Source organism: Talpa europaea (genome assembly GCF_964194135.1).
Source record: "Talpa europaea genome assembly, chromosome: X".
In the NCBI taxonomy this organism is placed as follows: Eukaryota; Metazoa; Chordata; class Mammalia; order Eulipotyphla; family Talpidae; genus Talpa; species Talpa europaea.
This window is the reverse complement of record NC_140081.1, coordinates 79,425,617-79,442,265: the sequence shown is the minus strand read 5'-3', so window position 1 is coordinate 79,442,265 and position 16,649 is coordinate 79,425,617. Positions and strand designations below refer to the sequence as shown.

Sequence of the window (16,649 nt, the reverse complement as noted above, 5' to 3'; positions counted from 1 at the left end):
GTCTTTAGAATTCGGTCTCTTGGTAACACTTGAAAATCCCAAAACCATTGTTAAATCACAATTGAAGAGTTATGGAAGTATATATACATATGTAATTATTTAGTGACAGTCACAACAAATCACTTGTTTCATAGTAGATGAAGATAACACAATGATCTCAATCTTTGACTACAATGAAAATGCATTATTTGGCCGTGTTTAGTGTTTTTTGTTGCAATAATTCTCAGAAGAATGAGGTGTAATTTTAATGTCATTCTGGTTTATGAAAGACTATAAACTTCACAAATTTCATCACTTTGAACTTTAACCTTTTCAGTATTGTGCAGTTTGATTGGCTGCATTTATACCTCTTCCACCAGGCTACAGTAGTTGTAAACATTGGAAAATAGAAATGGCTAATGAATCATACTTTGGGACATGGAAAAGGTCAAAGTTGTACAGTTTATTATTATCTTCTAGAGAATATACAGGACATTAAAATTCCGATGCTACAGTCTGTGACAAAGAATGTAATGGGAACTATAAATAATAAACTCTGCAACATGAATCTTCTTGTGACAATGATTATAACTTAGAATAGGAAATATTTAACCCATCCTCATTATTATCAGAAGAAAAGGTTACTTGGTTGATGTTTATCTTCCTGCTTTATATCTAGGAGCTATTGAAGTCACAGAAAAGAAAGGAAAGTCATCTATGTAAAACAATGTTGAGTATACTGCATGATGAGCACTGTTAAAAATGAAGAGGATGTTGTTATATAGAGTTAATATTGGCTCTTATTATTCCAGAATAATTAAAAATAGCAATTTTAAGGTAAATTGGTTATAAAGGTATCTTTTGCTGACACAGAGGATGCTGGCACCTATGATAACAAGGTAACACAATATTTCATACAGGAATCATGAATAAGCAGAAATGTTTACATTTCACTTGCATTTAACAACAGGCTCCCAGCCTTATTTCATACTTGATACTTGCATTTGCTCAAAGCTGTTATGTGGGCACAGAGCACTACATAAACTAAAGAAAATATGCTTACCCTATGCCCCACATGTATAAATAAAACTTCAGTGTCTCAACTCATTAATAGTTATTCTTTGCTGCTTACTGTAAGTATTCAGTGTTTAGAAATGACATAGAAAGTAACAAACAGACACAAGGTATTGGGAAAGAGAATGGAGAGCTGAAAAAGAGCAGATTGTGTTTGTTGCACATTTTTTGCAATTGAATTTGTCATGGGTTGCTGTAATTGTAAGTAAAGTCTTTCTGAGTTTTTATCAGAACTGCTTCCTTGGAGAAGGGAAATATCTCCTGTCCTGCTGTCACTTACCACACTTTTTGGCAACTCTCCAGGGACTCAACACTGCCGTTGACACAACAACTTGATTTCTTGTCAAAATATCTTTTAACATCTGGCTCAGAAGGTATTTTTGATGACTATAAGCATGTCCGACTCCTCTGTTCATTAGGGCTGAAAAATCAGTATTTGGTACATTGGGACTAAGCTACCTCATAGCGAGCAGCTGTCAAGTGATTTGCTGAATACTTGTGCTCAACCCACCCCAGGGCATTGAGGGAATCGTGCCAGTTTCAGGACATACAGAGTGGGGGGAATATTAGCAAGCACTATCCAGGTGCTCCTTCTAAGACTTGCACTACCACCTGTAAATATAGAGCAATCTATTATGAAACAAATGGAGAAAAAGAAAATTCATGGGGTCATGTGCCAAGGTAGTAAAGACCCATTATTGATGGGTTTTGTTTATAGGCTATGGCTTTTGGATCTGCAGGCTTTTCCAGCCTTTAACTGGCTATACTCATCATCTACACCATAGTTCTGAAGAAAAAAGGCTTGTTTGAAGAATTGCCCTCTAAACATATTTTTAATTTAGTGGATGTTCACATAGAGTAGCACTGTTTCAGGGCAGTTTTCTATAGAGGGAGTTAAGTTGTCCTGCACTCAGAAGGACCCTCTTTCCACCCTGCATGCTGTGCCCAGCTTTGTCATTTGAATTTCAAAATGCTCCCATATGGGCACTTTGATAATCTCTCAGAACTCTCGTTATAAGGAGGGTGTTCTAGCACATTAAAAAGAGTACAGCCGTATCTGAGGAAAATAATTCCACATGAGTAAAACATTTCCACTGACGTTGAAACATTCTGCGTATATCGTAGCCCTTTGCTCAGGAATGAGTGAAGGGGTCATCCCTGTTTGGCATTGCTCTGTACTTTTGTTAAGGCAGCCCTATATATGCTACACACACACACTGAACTTAGCAGCAGTGAAATGTTGAGGCACACCCTTATCATGTGTGAAGAGATCTAGAACTTTATTTCCTTTGCCCTTTGATTTGCTGATTTATTTGCTGTTTTATTTCCCTTGACCTTTCCGCCTGGCTCTGCCTCCGATTGGCTGTGAAATTTTGGCTTTATTACTCTCACCTCTGTGTCATCTAAGTAGTGTTTATGCATTGTCTCTCTATCTAAACTTTTGTCTAACTTTTGGACCTTATTGTAATTTACCCATCCTGCTCTAAGTACCCCCCACAGCCTTAGGTAGGTAAGAATTCTCACCCTAGACTTAGCCGATCAAGAGCCCAATCACTTCTTCCCACAGTCACATCTGCAGACCAGTGGTGGGGATTCAACTAAGCTACTTAGAAAACATTGGCATTTTACTGCTTTAATTTCCTTAAAGGTAAAAACAAAATCCAAGATTTAGGATCCCAGGGTGGTGTTTTAAAAAATAATTCACAACATTGGGCCTCCCTACTAGTGTAGGGGTTCAGTCTCAGCACTATTATCAGCAGCAACTGTGGCATGAGTTCGATCACTGGCCAGGGAGGTGACCCACATGGCACAGCAGCCCTCTCATGTCTCGCCCACTGCTCTCCTCAGCAGTGCATTTCAGTAGGTCTGCATGTTCTGCTCCCCACTCTGTCTCTGGTGAATCCTCTCACCCGCCCCTCCCCCCCTCACATCCCTCTGGCCTACACTCTAGTTCTTCTATGCATAAATAAACCTTAAAAACATAATTCACAATATTTTAAACTTCAGAATCTTTATTGAATCTCCAATATATAAGGCACATTATAGTGCTAAACACAGTGTAAGAGGGTGGGTGGCTACAAATACACAATCATAAATGAGTAACTTTCACCTTTTCCCCTACCCTTTTTTTCGCCTTACTCTCTTGCCGTCACTTGTTCTCCCTGTTTGAGGATGCAGGAGCTGGCATCCCCCAGGAAGGGTAATTGGCAAAATAAGAAGGCTGGGGTGGACCAACTATTGGGGGAGGAGCAAAAGCAATAGGCATAGGAAGAAACGGGTTGAAAGTGGGAGGTTGTGCAGGTACAAAAGCATGTGCAGTAGGGCACGAAGGTAAGCCTTGAGCACTGGGAGTCAAGGAGAGCGGCCTTGGCCAGTTATCCACAGGGTGTCTAGGGCCCCCTCCCATTGGGAAAGAAACATGAGCCAGCCTATCCTTGTAGGTCATTCTTGTATTTCCCGGAGGCAGCTCCATCATTATCCCTGATCTCAGGGTGGGAATATGTAGAGGGCCTCTTACTTGTGGGCCTCTTGTTGGAACGAACCCTTGACCACGTGGCAAACCCAAATATAACCTGGTATTATTGCCACCCATGTCAGTGCTCCCATTACTGACCCTTGCTCCCCCCATCATCAATGCAGAAGGACCGCCAGAGAATATTTGGGACATATTAACAGAATCTTGTCCTCTCTGCCTCAGGCTTGCCAACCCCCCAGAGCTATTTACTTCTGCTGTTGCTAAGGACGCTTCGGCAACAGCAGGTGGTGGCCCATAGGGGTGTTGGAGAGCTCTCAAATTGTTGACAGGAATGCAGGATCCTGTTCCCTCCGAGGGACACTCCAGTTGCTCTCTTGCCAGATCGGTCAGCACATTGAAGGAAGGTCTCAGCGGGACAGGGATGCAAAGGTGGCCCCAGGACTCCACATCATTCCTTGGCATGGAACTTGGACACTGGAGGGGCACATCTAGGCATGGCTCCTGGTTCCCATTTTCATCTGCAGCTACTGGTAAGGCTGAAGGACCATGCCCTCCAATGCTTGCAAAACCAGAAATAGATAAGTTACTAAACATGTAAATGCAGTGACCAGAAAATATCTGAAATAAGTGATTGGACTGACACCTGAGGAAAAGGGTGCACCTTCACCTTTCCCACAAGTGGTCAGCAAACTCTTCCCCAGTCCTGTTTCCCTCATCAGGGAGACCCTTCAGTAGCAGGCCCCCCTTAGCACTGGGCTATGTGATTTTTCCTTCAAGGCTCACTTGCTTTCAACCTGATTCCACAATACCCATTTCTCCACCTCCTGAAGTCAGGAAGCAAGCCTAAAACACCCAGATAGCTCTCTTACACGCAGCAGTGTGTGCAGAGAAAACACCAGCTTTCTCAGTCCCAACAAGATCTAAGATCCACTAAGCCCAGAATTCAGATTCTGGAAAAATCTTGTTAGAGGAAAGATCTTTTATTCTGTTAATTATTTCTGTTAATGAACACTCCAGTTTCTCTTTATTAAATATTCAATATTTCCACTGAATTTTGTTAAAATTTCTCTTCTTTCAAACAACATCTCAACCTAGAGTAAGAATTTCCTCTTGCTTAAACCCTACTGTTTAGACTAAGGATTTGCAACTTTTGTTTCAAAATTACATTAATAAATCACCACCCTGAAGTTCAATATATAGCAGCTGAGTGTATATCCTTCAAGTTTTTATCTGTGATCTCCTTCCACAATTGCCTCCAACCCACTGGTCTCTGTCCCATTTACAAAGGAAAAAGAGTCAAACTGCTTTTTGCCTTCACAATTTAAACAGCTGTACTTGGTTTTGTACTTACACATTTTCAATGCAAGCCATGGAGAAATCCGATCAGGATAGCCTTCGAGAGGTGATGCAGAAAACCAGCTGAAAGTCCACACAGGCCAACTCAGTCTGGAGAAGTGACTTCTGCTTCTGCCTTAGAGCAGCTTGGCAACTCTAATGAAGGCAGGGACCAACTGTTTCTTCCTAGATTTGGAGTTCTCTTTCTGAGGTTACCAGTTGCTAGGGAAGGGAGGGAGAAAAGGAGGGGGAGGGGATAAATCTGTGACACTCCTTTGAAGCTAAATGTAGGCCTGCTTTTTGCACAGGAGTAGAGGGACAGTGAAGATATTTGCTATATAGCCATGTTACAGACCAGTTGGCAATAAAATTCATTTCAAGATTATAGAAGAATCACAAGCCATGGTCCTTCATTAAGAGTGTTTTTGAACTTTCAGTTGGAAAAGCTAGTGGCCAAGTCTCCCTCTCTAGTTTGGAAATACAAACCTTCTGCAGAGTGTCATGCCGAATCTTGTACTTTAAACTTCCACTTGGGGGATGCATATCATTAACTTGGTGGAGAACAGAGGTTTGGGGGATTAAATTGCTTTCAGTCTGAATATCTCCTATGAAGGTGAAGCAAATGATTTAGCACTATCAGAAATATCTCTAAGAATCATATTGATTTTTATTTTTAAACCCTCCAACTTGCAGTTCTTACCTTCTAGTCTACCAGCTTTGTATTGTTTGTGTGTGCTTATACCAGTTTATATGTGTGTATATATCAACATAGATATCTATAGCTAGATCTTTAAATATACACATTTATACATACACAGGTACATATACACATATATTTCCTGTGATAGTTCTAGAAACTTCTCTATAAGTGGAAGGAGGGAGAAAGGACATAGCACATATCAGAAATTTATGAATATTAGCTCAGATTTTGCCTTGTAATATTCTTGGCATAAGGCATTTTCTGTTCTTCCAACCTTTCAACCCCTTACCCCACTATTAGCAAGTATACTTTCCCAAGTTTTATTTTCTACTCTTGATCTACAGTTTAATTACTCTTACGATGATCAGTTCCTCATCTAAGATTACTAATCTTGATCTAGGATAAAGACATCAATAAAATTGGCCTCCTTCTTATATTTATCTAAGACTTGTGCTATGCAGACTAGACCTTAAAATACCCTTATCTTTCCTCAATATCAGAACATGGCACTACATTTCAACAAATATACATATTTCTTCTTTAAGGAAAACAACCGACTTATACACTATGTCTTTCAATTTAAGGATATGTGAAATGTGTGTATATATTCAAGAGAATATTAATGCAAAGGCATGGTCACTGCTATGAGACAACACAACTCATGGCAGAAATTGCCTTTTGGGTTTCTAAGTCCACATCTTCCTGCCACGGTTCTGATCCCTGTCTACACACTGTTGACCTGTAGTTTGTGTTGTTTTTTAATCTCAATGAAAGACAACCGTAGCAAGTGTCCAATACTTCAACCAGAGGAATCTGTTCATTTGCCTAGCATGGTTCACCATTAAGAAATGTTTTGATTCCCGGATTCGGTTTCTAGTCTCCAATTTAATATTCCCTTGTCCTTATGTAAAAGCAAACTTATTATTAACAATATAATTGTGGTGTGGTGGTACAAATTCGTTTAACACTTGTCATATCAGAGGGGAAAGTGCAACTTGCTTTAATGACTGCTAATTGCTTCTAAGTCTTGTTCGCGTGTTTATGTTTAAGCTTGTACTATTTTCTGACTAATGGCCACAAAGCCCTTGTAAAACCTTTTTATGCTTGTCAAACTGAGGCAATCATTGACTGTTTATACTGAGAAATGCTTGTTTAGTGAGCTACCATCTTAAGTGGATTATGTGAGAGTGAAGTATTATACGAAGTACCAAATGACTGGGTATGCTGACAAAGTCAATGACACCACAAATTTTCCAAAATCACACTAGGTGTTATTAATTTATGAATCCTGGCTCATATTTTGGCTTGCAACTAGTTTGACTTTGTGCAATGAATGACTATTCAATGGCTATTGCATGCATTCACTGCTTGTGAATCATAACAGTAAGGTTAAATATGCAATTCATAGTGACTTGAAGGAGTATTCAAATCTTCTGGAAGACAAAATAACACCTAAAAAATAACTGAAGAATGGCATTTAAAAACAGACAGTGACCATTCGTTACTGGGTCTAAATTAAGACCACAGTGGAGATTCAGATAAAAAAAAAAACAACTATAATTTTATGTGGGGTTGGGGCATAAGAGGTTTTGAAAGATGAATACCTTATACATAGGCATAGGAGGAGATGGTATACTATGTCCATCCTATGTATGGAGCAAGGGATGAAGGGGAAATTTTGGAATTTTTGTAAGTTTTTAACTGAAAGTAGGATTACAATTTGGCAGAAATAATCAACTGAATTCTCTAGAAAAAGTGAAATCAACCAGATGATTAATAAAGTTGTAACCATCAGAATATATAAAGGTAAAGCTAGAATAGCAAAACCTACACTTTTTAATAAAAAAAACTATTAAGCTACCTCAATCATCCCATGATCTCTGAAAAACGAACTAATAATATGCCTTTTTTTTTTTTGGGTTTGAGTGGCTGCTTTGGGGAGGGGAAAATGGTTAATGAAAGTTGAGGATTTGCCAAAAAGTAGCTTAGATGTGAAAGCAGCTAATCTATAAATGTCTTTCATGACCCATGGCCTCTTATTTCATGGCTTAATTCCAAATACTGTTCACTTATCTCTCAAAAGGTTTTGAAGACTTTATCGGAATAAGTGGGGCCATATATGAGTATATTTACTTTTCCACAGTAAATGTGAGGTCATTAAAATTGTGATTGAACTGTCAAAATCATGTTATTGGGTGTTTTTTTTTCAAAGAAATTTCGGATATATGTAAGTACAGGCAAGTATCTTTTAAAACACATCCTTTCACTTTTGTTTAGAACAAGAATCCAGGAATAGGGACATAAGGATGAATTTCTTTAGAGACATAAGGATGAATTTCTGTTTCCATCAGGCTAATAAGGAGGTGATAAAGAGATTGTCACATTGATCTCTGGGGAGACAGTTGTCAAAAGATCCCATCCAATAATTCACTTTCAAAATGAAATGTAGCAATGCCCATGGAAAGCTCTCCAAATTTAGGATGTCTAAGAAGTACTTTTAGAAGATAGAGCAGGTACTTTTAGGGGATATTGCTATTTAATTTAGTGTATTAAAAAGCATGAGATTAATGAAAGCCTGATATTATCCCAGATAGGGTTAGGCAACATTACTCAGTTGTACAATGATAGGCAGTATTCCTGTCCTCTCTGCCACCAGCTGTCTTGCAAATTCTGTGTGGTAAGTGATAAGGATGAACAGGTGAGAGGGTGGTTATTTACCAGCAGAACTGGTAAAAGCAACTAACAATATGCCTTTACTGTTGGACCTATCTGTAGGAAATATAATACATTATTGTTGCTTTTCACAAGTCCTTATAATGATTTTTTTAAATTATAAAAGTGAGGTAATTTATGGTAATTACTTCAAAACAGGTTATTTCCTTGTATAAATCAGAAGCTATCAGAAGTTCATTCAATATATATCATTCTAATTTTTCTTGAGTCAGAACTAGAAATTAAGTAGCAGTGGAGCAAGTCAGATGAGAAACAGGCAGGAGGCCCCAAGAAAAATTATTTTAAATTAAGTTCCTTCCTGCTTATAATTAAGATATTGTAAATTTATGTTGAAAGCATTTTATCCAACTTTATTAAAACTGAATCATATATACCAATTTGTAAGAACTTTGAGCCTGGAATCAGAAGAACAGTTCCAGGTTAAAATTTCAGCTTTCAAGCTTCCCTGGTGGCTCAAGGGTTAAAGACAGTGCTATCAACCTATCACCAGCCACTGCAGCAGGAGTTCAATCCCCACTGGCCAGGAGCAACCCACATGGCCCGGCAGACCTCTTCTGTCTCCCCACTGCTCCCCTCAGCAGTGTATTTCAGTAGATCCACCTGTTCTGCTCCCCGCATCTCTGGTCTGCACCCCAGTTCTTGTATGCCGTGTGACTTAGGCAGGTCTCTTAATTTCTCTGAACCTCATTCTCATTGAAAAGTGGGATTACAGAGAATTACATTAAATCGTGTTAAATGACCCTTGCATATATTAAACTCAGTTTTCTTATATGTAAAATGGGGACGGTGAAAACTCTACTTATTTCAATATTGTTGAGAAAATTAAATATGATAATGGTGCAAAACTGCTTTGCAATTTGTAAATAATTTTACATATGTTAGGTTAATATAACCATAGATGATATTTCAGTGGCAGGAAAACTTTGGGACACATTTTAAATAGCACTATGTAGGTGGCCACCTATTTTACCTACACTTAAGGCTGCTTTTCATTTCCTGAATCATTAAGGTGAGGAGGATTAAACACACTATTTAAAAAACCCCATGGTGTAAAATACTTTAAACTTTTCGATTAGTGCGACATAAATCTCACCCATTGTTGTATTTAATGCAGTAGCTGTTTAAGAATAAAGAGTCTGCATTTTTGTATTTGACTCTGTATTTAATTGGGCTTCAAAACTTGTGTTTCACAGCAGGAATCACTGAAAGCCCTGTGATGATTAGAAAGACAAGCCTGTAAAGAAAGGTTTCCTGGTAGTGAAGATTTGATTGATTGATTTTCTGAACGATTTAAAGAAGAAAATAATTTTTCCCACTCTAGTCGCACCTGCCCCACTCATGCCCCTTTTCAACTGGTCAAATAAATAGGTTGCTGGAGAAAATGTAACACTTTTATAGCTTGACTGTAATTCAATGTGCAGAAAATTTGCTGATGAAACTCCAAATTAAGGCAATTTCTAATATCGTAAATACTGATAGACATAACCCATTCAAAAATTGTTTGGCGTTCTCAATTCGCAAGTATGTAAAGTGGTCCTAGATCAAAAAGCTTTATAAATTATATCCTATTTAATTAAACATAGCTGTGATTATGTATCAGTTTAATGTAAATTGATGGAATTGTTCTAGTATCTCAAGCAAGTCTCAAACCTGGTCAAAATGTTCTGATTCTTTTTTTCCCCCTCTATTTATAAATCCTTATGATAGAAAAGACTAATAAAAGACAGCATGTAGTTATTGAATGTCTCATGTATTATCAATATTACATAAGTTACTGTAAAAGAGATAAAAATGTTTTGAGTTGAGGAGCTTACATTCATTTAGAGGGAAAAAATCAAATAAATGTCTAATTGTGAAATGTTTGCATTATTTTCCTTAAAACTAAATCAAAACAAAAGGAACATAACTACAGCTCTACATTGAAGAATGAACATGTTTTGAATAAAAAAATTAAAATTAAATCTATTTCTATAAAATACAGTGGGAAAGTCAGGGAATTTTTATTTTCATTCTCCTATCTTTCTAATATTTGGTTTCTTTTTACAAATAGCATCATTTCACTAAACAATACCATACTTTAAATTAAAAAAAAAGAGAGGACTCCCTAAGGGTGCAAGAAGTTAAGCACAGCATTGCAGCACTGTGAAGCTGTCCGAAGCCTCTGCAGCACGGGTCTGATCCCCAGCCAGGGAGCAACCCACGTGGCCAGCAGCAGACCTCTCCTGTCTCATCAGCTGCTCCCCTCAGCAGTGTATTTCAGTCAGTCTGCCTGTTGTTTCCCACTCTGTCTCTGGTGAATCCTCTCACGCCCCCCCCAATTTCTGGCCTGCACCCCAGCTCTTGTATGCATAAATAAATAAATCTTTAAAAAAATTAAAAGAAGAGTATCTCAGAGATCTGAACTAGTATCCAGACCACTCAAGTCTAAAACAAACTGAAACACTTCCTTCAGAGTCTTAGAAATTAAAAAGGAATTTTTTTCCATGGAATTAAACCAGATCATTGTCACAAATTTTGCTTTCACCTTTGTACTTTAAGCCAAAGCCTGGCTTTAAAATCAGATTTTTCCATTTGCTATTACTCAGTGTAGCCACTTCAAATATACCTCTGGGTATTTAGGGATGGTGGGGAGGAGCTTAGGGTACGTTTTACTTATTTTTTAAATGCTCAGATTATTTTGAACTCAAGCCCAAGGTTTAGAAGCAAGGGCTCTCTAGGGAGCCTCAGCTCCAGTCATTGGATAGCTTAAGCCCAGAGAGACATTTAACTATTAGCTTCTCCAACTATTCCAGGGAAGGAACCAATGTCTTTTCCTCTCACTGATGACAATGGCTCGCAATTCTTTTGTCAGTTCTCCTTACAATGACTCTTTGTGTTATATTAGTAGCAAATGAAAGTATTAGTTCCTGTTTTTGCTAAATTTATCAGACTATTTATTAAAGGAGAAAAATCAACTCGTTACTATACTCGAGTTCTTTCTGCTCTGTTGTGGAGATCGCCAAAAGACTTTCCCAAGGGTCTATGGCAGTCCAGTTGAAATAATATCGTTTCTATGTATTTGCTGTGCATCACATTGCACAACGGTGTCATTTCTATAAGATTAAAATAATAACAGAATTATTCTTTCCCATCTTAATTATATCTCTTTTCATTCTCTGAGTTGATCTATATCCCCAATGACAAACATTCAGAAAAGAAAAAAAGTTATTTTTTAAACAAATTCTTCAACTCCACCCTGTACTTACAAGTAATTTTCACCTTGATTCAACTGGACTTGAGGAAACAGTTGTAAGAAGTTAGGTTATGCAAATATAAAAATCATGAAAGAGGGGTGCATACCAGTTAGATTTGATGAAAGCTGAGCCTGCTTTTTAATATTTACTGTTTGTCACCAAATTAAATTTCAGATTATATTTAGTAAGAGGATTACAACATTTAAACAAATAATAACTTTATACAGCAAAACCTAATTATATTTGTTTAGTCTTGTGCTTTGGATCACTCACAGTAAGAGATTTGGAACAGCCAATATAAAGTTCTCAGTATTCATTCTATCACATACCCTATTATTTGCTAACATAAGCTACATTTTAGATTCCACTACCTTCTAAATCCAAACTAAGATGTGATACATCTACAAAGTCATTTTCCCATGGCTTAGGTTGAATTCACAGTTTATGCTACTCAACTTTCTGTTATTAAAAAATCTTACAGTACAAAATTAGCTTAAAGATTTTTGGAAATTAAATGGGGTTCCTGGATCCCAGTTCAAGTGTGTGTGTGTATGTGTGTATGTGTGTGTGTGTGTGTGTGTGTGTGTAGCTTTCCACACATGAACAAGTAACTCTGGGACACCAGGAGGGTGTCTGAAAATTTCAACTCAATTCAGATCAATTCTGATACTATCTACCCAGAGATAACATCAGATTCCACAAGTAAAGGGCTCACTTTCTCCACTTCAGATACTATATAGATGGTATCCCAGGCTGCATATGACCAACCAGATACAAACTGGAAGTTTCCAGGAACTTCTTGGACTTCAGATGCTAGTCACACGCACAGGCTGTGACCTGTGCTTCTGACTGATTGGCTGTAAGAGATTCCCAAGACCCTCTCCTCAGGCTCAATATGCAAGAGCAGCTCGCAGAACTCAGAGAAACATTTTACTTACAGATGAACACCCTATGTAACCTTGGGGCCTGGCACAAAAGCACAAGGATGGTCTCTGGTTCCCCAATCTGGAAGACGTCTGAGTCCCCCTCCTTTTAGATTTTTATGGAGGCCTGATTACATAGGCATGACTGATTCGATCATTGGCCCCAAGCATTTGATCCAACCCCCAGTCTCTCTCATCCCTCCCCTGAGACTGAGGGTGGGACTGAGCTCTCCTACTCCTCCAATCACATGGTTAGCTCCAGTGACAACTAAATCCCATTTTAGGTGCTTTCCCGAAAGTCAACTCATTAACCTAACAAAAGACACCATTTTTGCTTCCTCACTTAGGAAATTCCTAGGGTTTTAGAAGTGTTGTGCCAAGAAACAGGAAGACCAAATGTATGTTTCTTATTATAAATCACAGCATCATAAGGAATGTAATGTGGCTTAAATATAAGTTAATTTCATGGCAATTGCTTGACAACAAACTGGAACATACCACCAAAATAGGAATTACAATAAAAGAAAAATAGATGCTAGAGTGTCTTTAAAACTTAAAGGCACAAAGATCTTGATAAGCAAATGCGCCATGATATGTCATTCTTGTGAGCTTAATGCGTACATTAATATAAGCATAAACATAAAACATATAGCTGTCAAATATGGTACAGATCTTATGTTAAGTACCTAACCATGGTGGGGGTTTATTTATAGGTATATAAAAACACTTTACATGATTTGTCTGAATTTTAGAACCCAGAAGCAGTGATATGAAACAAAAACTTAAAACATCTAGTGTCTAGAAACTTAAAGATATTGAAAGAGAATTCTGCCAAGACTATTACTGAATTCAACAATAAACAGCCTAAGAGTTCTTCTTTGGAGAATGTGAAATAATGTAAGGCATACATTTATTAGTACTATAATCAAATTCTTGAGAGTTGCAAATTGTACTGGTAAAGACTTTCCATGCTTGCCAGTCAGGGAACAAGAATTTATTTGCCATTTTTGCTAAAAATTTACTGTTAACAAAAATCTCTGAAATTGTCTCTACACCCATTTATTGAGAATCACTTTGAAAATGGTGCCACTGACCTATAAAATAAGTTATACTACATTACGTAGACGTGTAAGAGAAGGAAATGAACTACTGAGATGGAAGGTGATAGTCAGTGTCAAGTCTGCCTTGTTCTAACCATTCTGTTCTAAATATACACCTATCTGTCACTTTTTGATATGTGTGAGATCAAATGGGTCCTACAAAATAGTGAGAGAAGATAAGAAACAGAGAAAAGTGGGCCTTATTTGAAAAGAACATATCAAATGCCTAATATTTCTGAAAATTTTGGAGGGAGGGAACAAAAAAATAAGTGGTCAAAGATTACAGTTCTAGCTCCTCAAATGTGATTTGGTTTTCTGGCATATGTTTTGTTTCTAGAAAATTAGAACAACTCTGAAAAAGCCACAGAATGAAAAAGGGAGAACTGATAACTGCTAAAAGTTAAAAATTACTGACAAGTATAATAGAGAAATTAATTTACAACTTGCTAGTTTTTTTTCCCAATTCCTAACTTATCGACATTTTGTTTATGATGGAAATCCACTTACTACTGTAGAGTTCAGTTTTACTAATTGTGCATTCTAGATGTGACTTTTTAAAAAATTTATTTATTTATGCATACAAGAACTAGGGTACAGGCCAGAGGTGTGGGGGCGGGGTGAGAAGACTCACCAGAGACAGAGTGGGGAACATAACAGGCAGACTGACAGAAATACTCTGCTGAGGGGAGCAGTGGGTGAGTCAGGAGAGGTCTGCTGCGCCATGTGGGTAGCTCCCTGGCTGGGGATTGAACTCATGCTGCAGTGGCTGTGGATTGCTTCATAGGCTGTGTCTTATGAAGCAGACATAGCATAGGCTGTGACTTTTGATAAAAATTCAGTGTTTGCAAAGCCACTCTTTACGCTACCTATAAATTCTGTCCTCTCTTAAAAAGGGTAATAAAAAACAAGAACACAGGACAGCAAATAAGTAGAATCATGGAAAATGGCTATTATAATTAATATTATAGTGAGTTAAGAATAAAAGTGGAAATGTTCTAACTTACCTAGATAGGCAGCTACTGAAATTTTCACTTATCATGTCTGGACATAATGGTTAAGAGAATGGCTTAAAGAATTGTCTGTGTGACCTTGACCTTGGATAGGTTATTTACCTTCTCTGAACTTCAGTTTCTTCTTCTGAAAATAAAGATAATAAATATTGCAGACCTTATAATCTTGTGAAGATTAAATAAAAGGATGCAATGCACCTGGTAAATAGAAATTATTTAATATACTTGCTACAACATTTAGTTAGCACACTCCAAGATTCATAATATAACCTTTGGAATATTATTTTCTTTAAAGAGAAAAATAAAGTTCTATTTTTTCCTCTTATGCTTATAAGCTACTTACTTTTGTAACTATTGCACCATGTTTCCAAATATAGGCACCCTTAGTTATCTGCACTGTTCCTATCCAAACTCAGAAAAAAATTTTGGATAGCTAGACACATCTGAAATGGAATATTCTATTACTTTGGGTAATATACATCATCTAATTGGCATGGGAAGGTTTATGTTGTCAGAAGGAGAATATTTCTTGGTTATTCATTAGTGTTTTCTACAGTTGTCAGAGTTGAAGAGCTGAGGTAAAGAGATTGCCTTAGTTGGAGGCATGTTCAAATACGGCATCTTGAGAGATCTATTTATTTGCCTAATTTTTACTCACTGCAGAAAATTTTCCTAGCACTGGGACAAGTCTGACAAAGCCTCCCCTCTCATGAAGCTGATATTATATGAATGTGGATATGATTATGGTAGGAGGCAGAAACACTGTAGTTTTCCTCCCATTAACTAAGTTGTATTGAGAGAGAACCAGGTTGTTACAATCATGGGACTTCACCAGCAGTATTTCTTACATGTGGCTTCAAACCCTGGCTTACCATCAGTATTGGGAGACAGGGAGTTATTGCAGAGTCAGGAGAACTTTATGTTCCCCAGTCATTGTGTTACTGAATAAATGTCATGCCTTACAAATATATGTATAGCTTTTTCAAACATATGCACATGACTTGATAAAGACAATACAAATTCATTAAAAGTGTTAAAGGGTGGATCTTGGCATTTGTATACTTAATAACTACTAAGATATAACTATTATATGGGCTCCCATAAAATTTAGAAATTAAAAAGGAGTCTGCATAATTGAAAATTTGAGAGGCACTGTTATCAATATCTATAGATATAATGAGAATACCCTAGAACATTTGGGCAAATAAAGAAGTGACACACATGTTTATCTATATGCCGCCAATCCTAAAGATAAAGATGTGAATGTAAAACATTCAGAGAAAATTATCTGCCAAAAAAGGGTCTTTGACAAGGTACAATGTGGAGTTAAAGAATCTGTTTGCTTATAAAATGACATTTTTTCTTTTCTGCATGTTTCTCATTGGGGATATAGATCACTTTATAGACTGAGAAGTAATGATCATTCAGATAAAATGATAGATTGGGAAAGAACCTAAATTGATCTATTTGAAAGGATTTCACTATGCTTAATTTCTAGTTATTTTATTGTAATTAAGCTTTTTATATTCTTCTAAGCTTGTTTTTCCCTCAACAAGGTTGAGCAACCATTCCTTTTCTCTAATCAACACAATCGATTTCTCAACTTTCTCATCATTTGGTATATTTTGTAAAGTGCAATGAAAGTTGCAGTATATTAATTTGAATGATGCGAAGAATTGATTAGAATAAAATGGGCTTGGAGTATGTTCTAGTACTAGCTATGCCACTAATTCATTTGTGTAAATTGGGATTAGACATTTGATCTCTCTAAACTTTAATTTCTCCATCTGTAAAATGAAGGAATTTAGTATAGTGATCTTTCTGGCTTTATGCTTTTGAAGCAAAACCCAGAATTTATGGGGCTCATTCATAGATGGATTTAGGGATACTGCTGTTCAAACCATGTTTGTTGTAAGCTTGGTAAGTATTCCATTCAAATCTTATTTAATATAGCCTATTGATATAGACTTGAGTTCTGTTTCCAGTAAAGTGCTGTGGTCTGAATGTGTCCCTCCCAAATTTATATTTTGAAACCTAATGCCCAAGGTGATGGATGTTATTGGGAGGTGGGACCTTTGGGAGGTGA

The 16,649-nt window shown here is 37.2% G+C and overlaps 1 protein-coding gene across 1 annotated transcript; it reads right to left on the bottom strand.

Annotated features, from left to right (window-relative positions):
- Positions 1–3,202: 3,202 nt before the first annotated feature.
- On the bottom strand, positions 3,203–4,900 carry PRR32 (proline rich 32; the record flags this gene model as incomplete). Its single annotated transcript, XM_084258999.1, has 2 exons — positions 3,203–4,088; positions 4,881–4,900. The coding sequence occupies 2 exons, from the start codon at positions 4,898–4,900 to the stop codon at positions 3,203–3,205; spliced, it is 906 nt and encodes a 301-aa protein (XP_084115125.1).
- Positions 4,901–16,649: the final 11,749 nt, after the last annotated feature.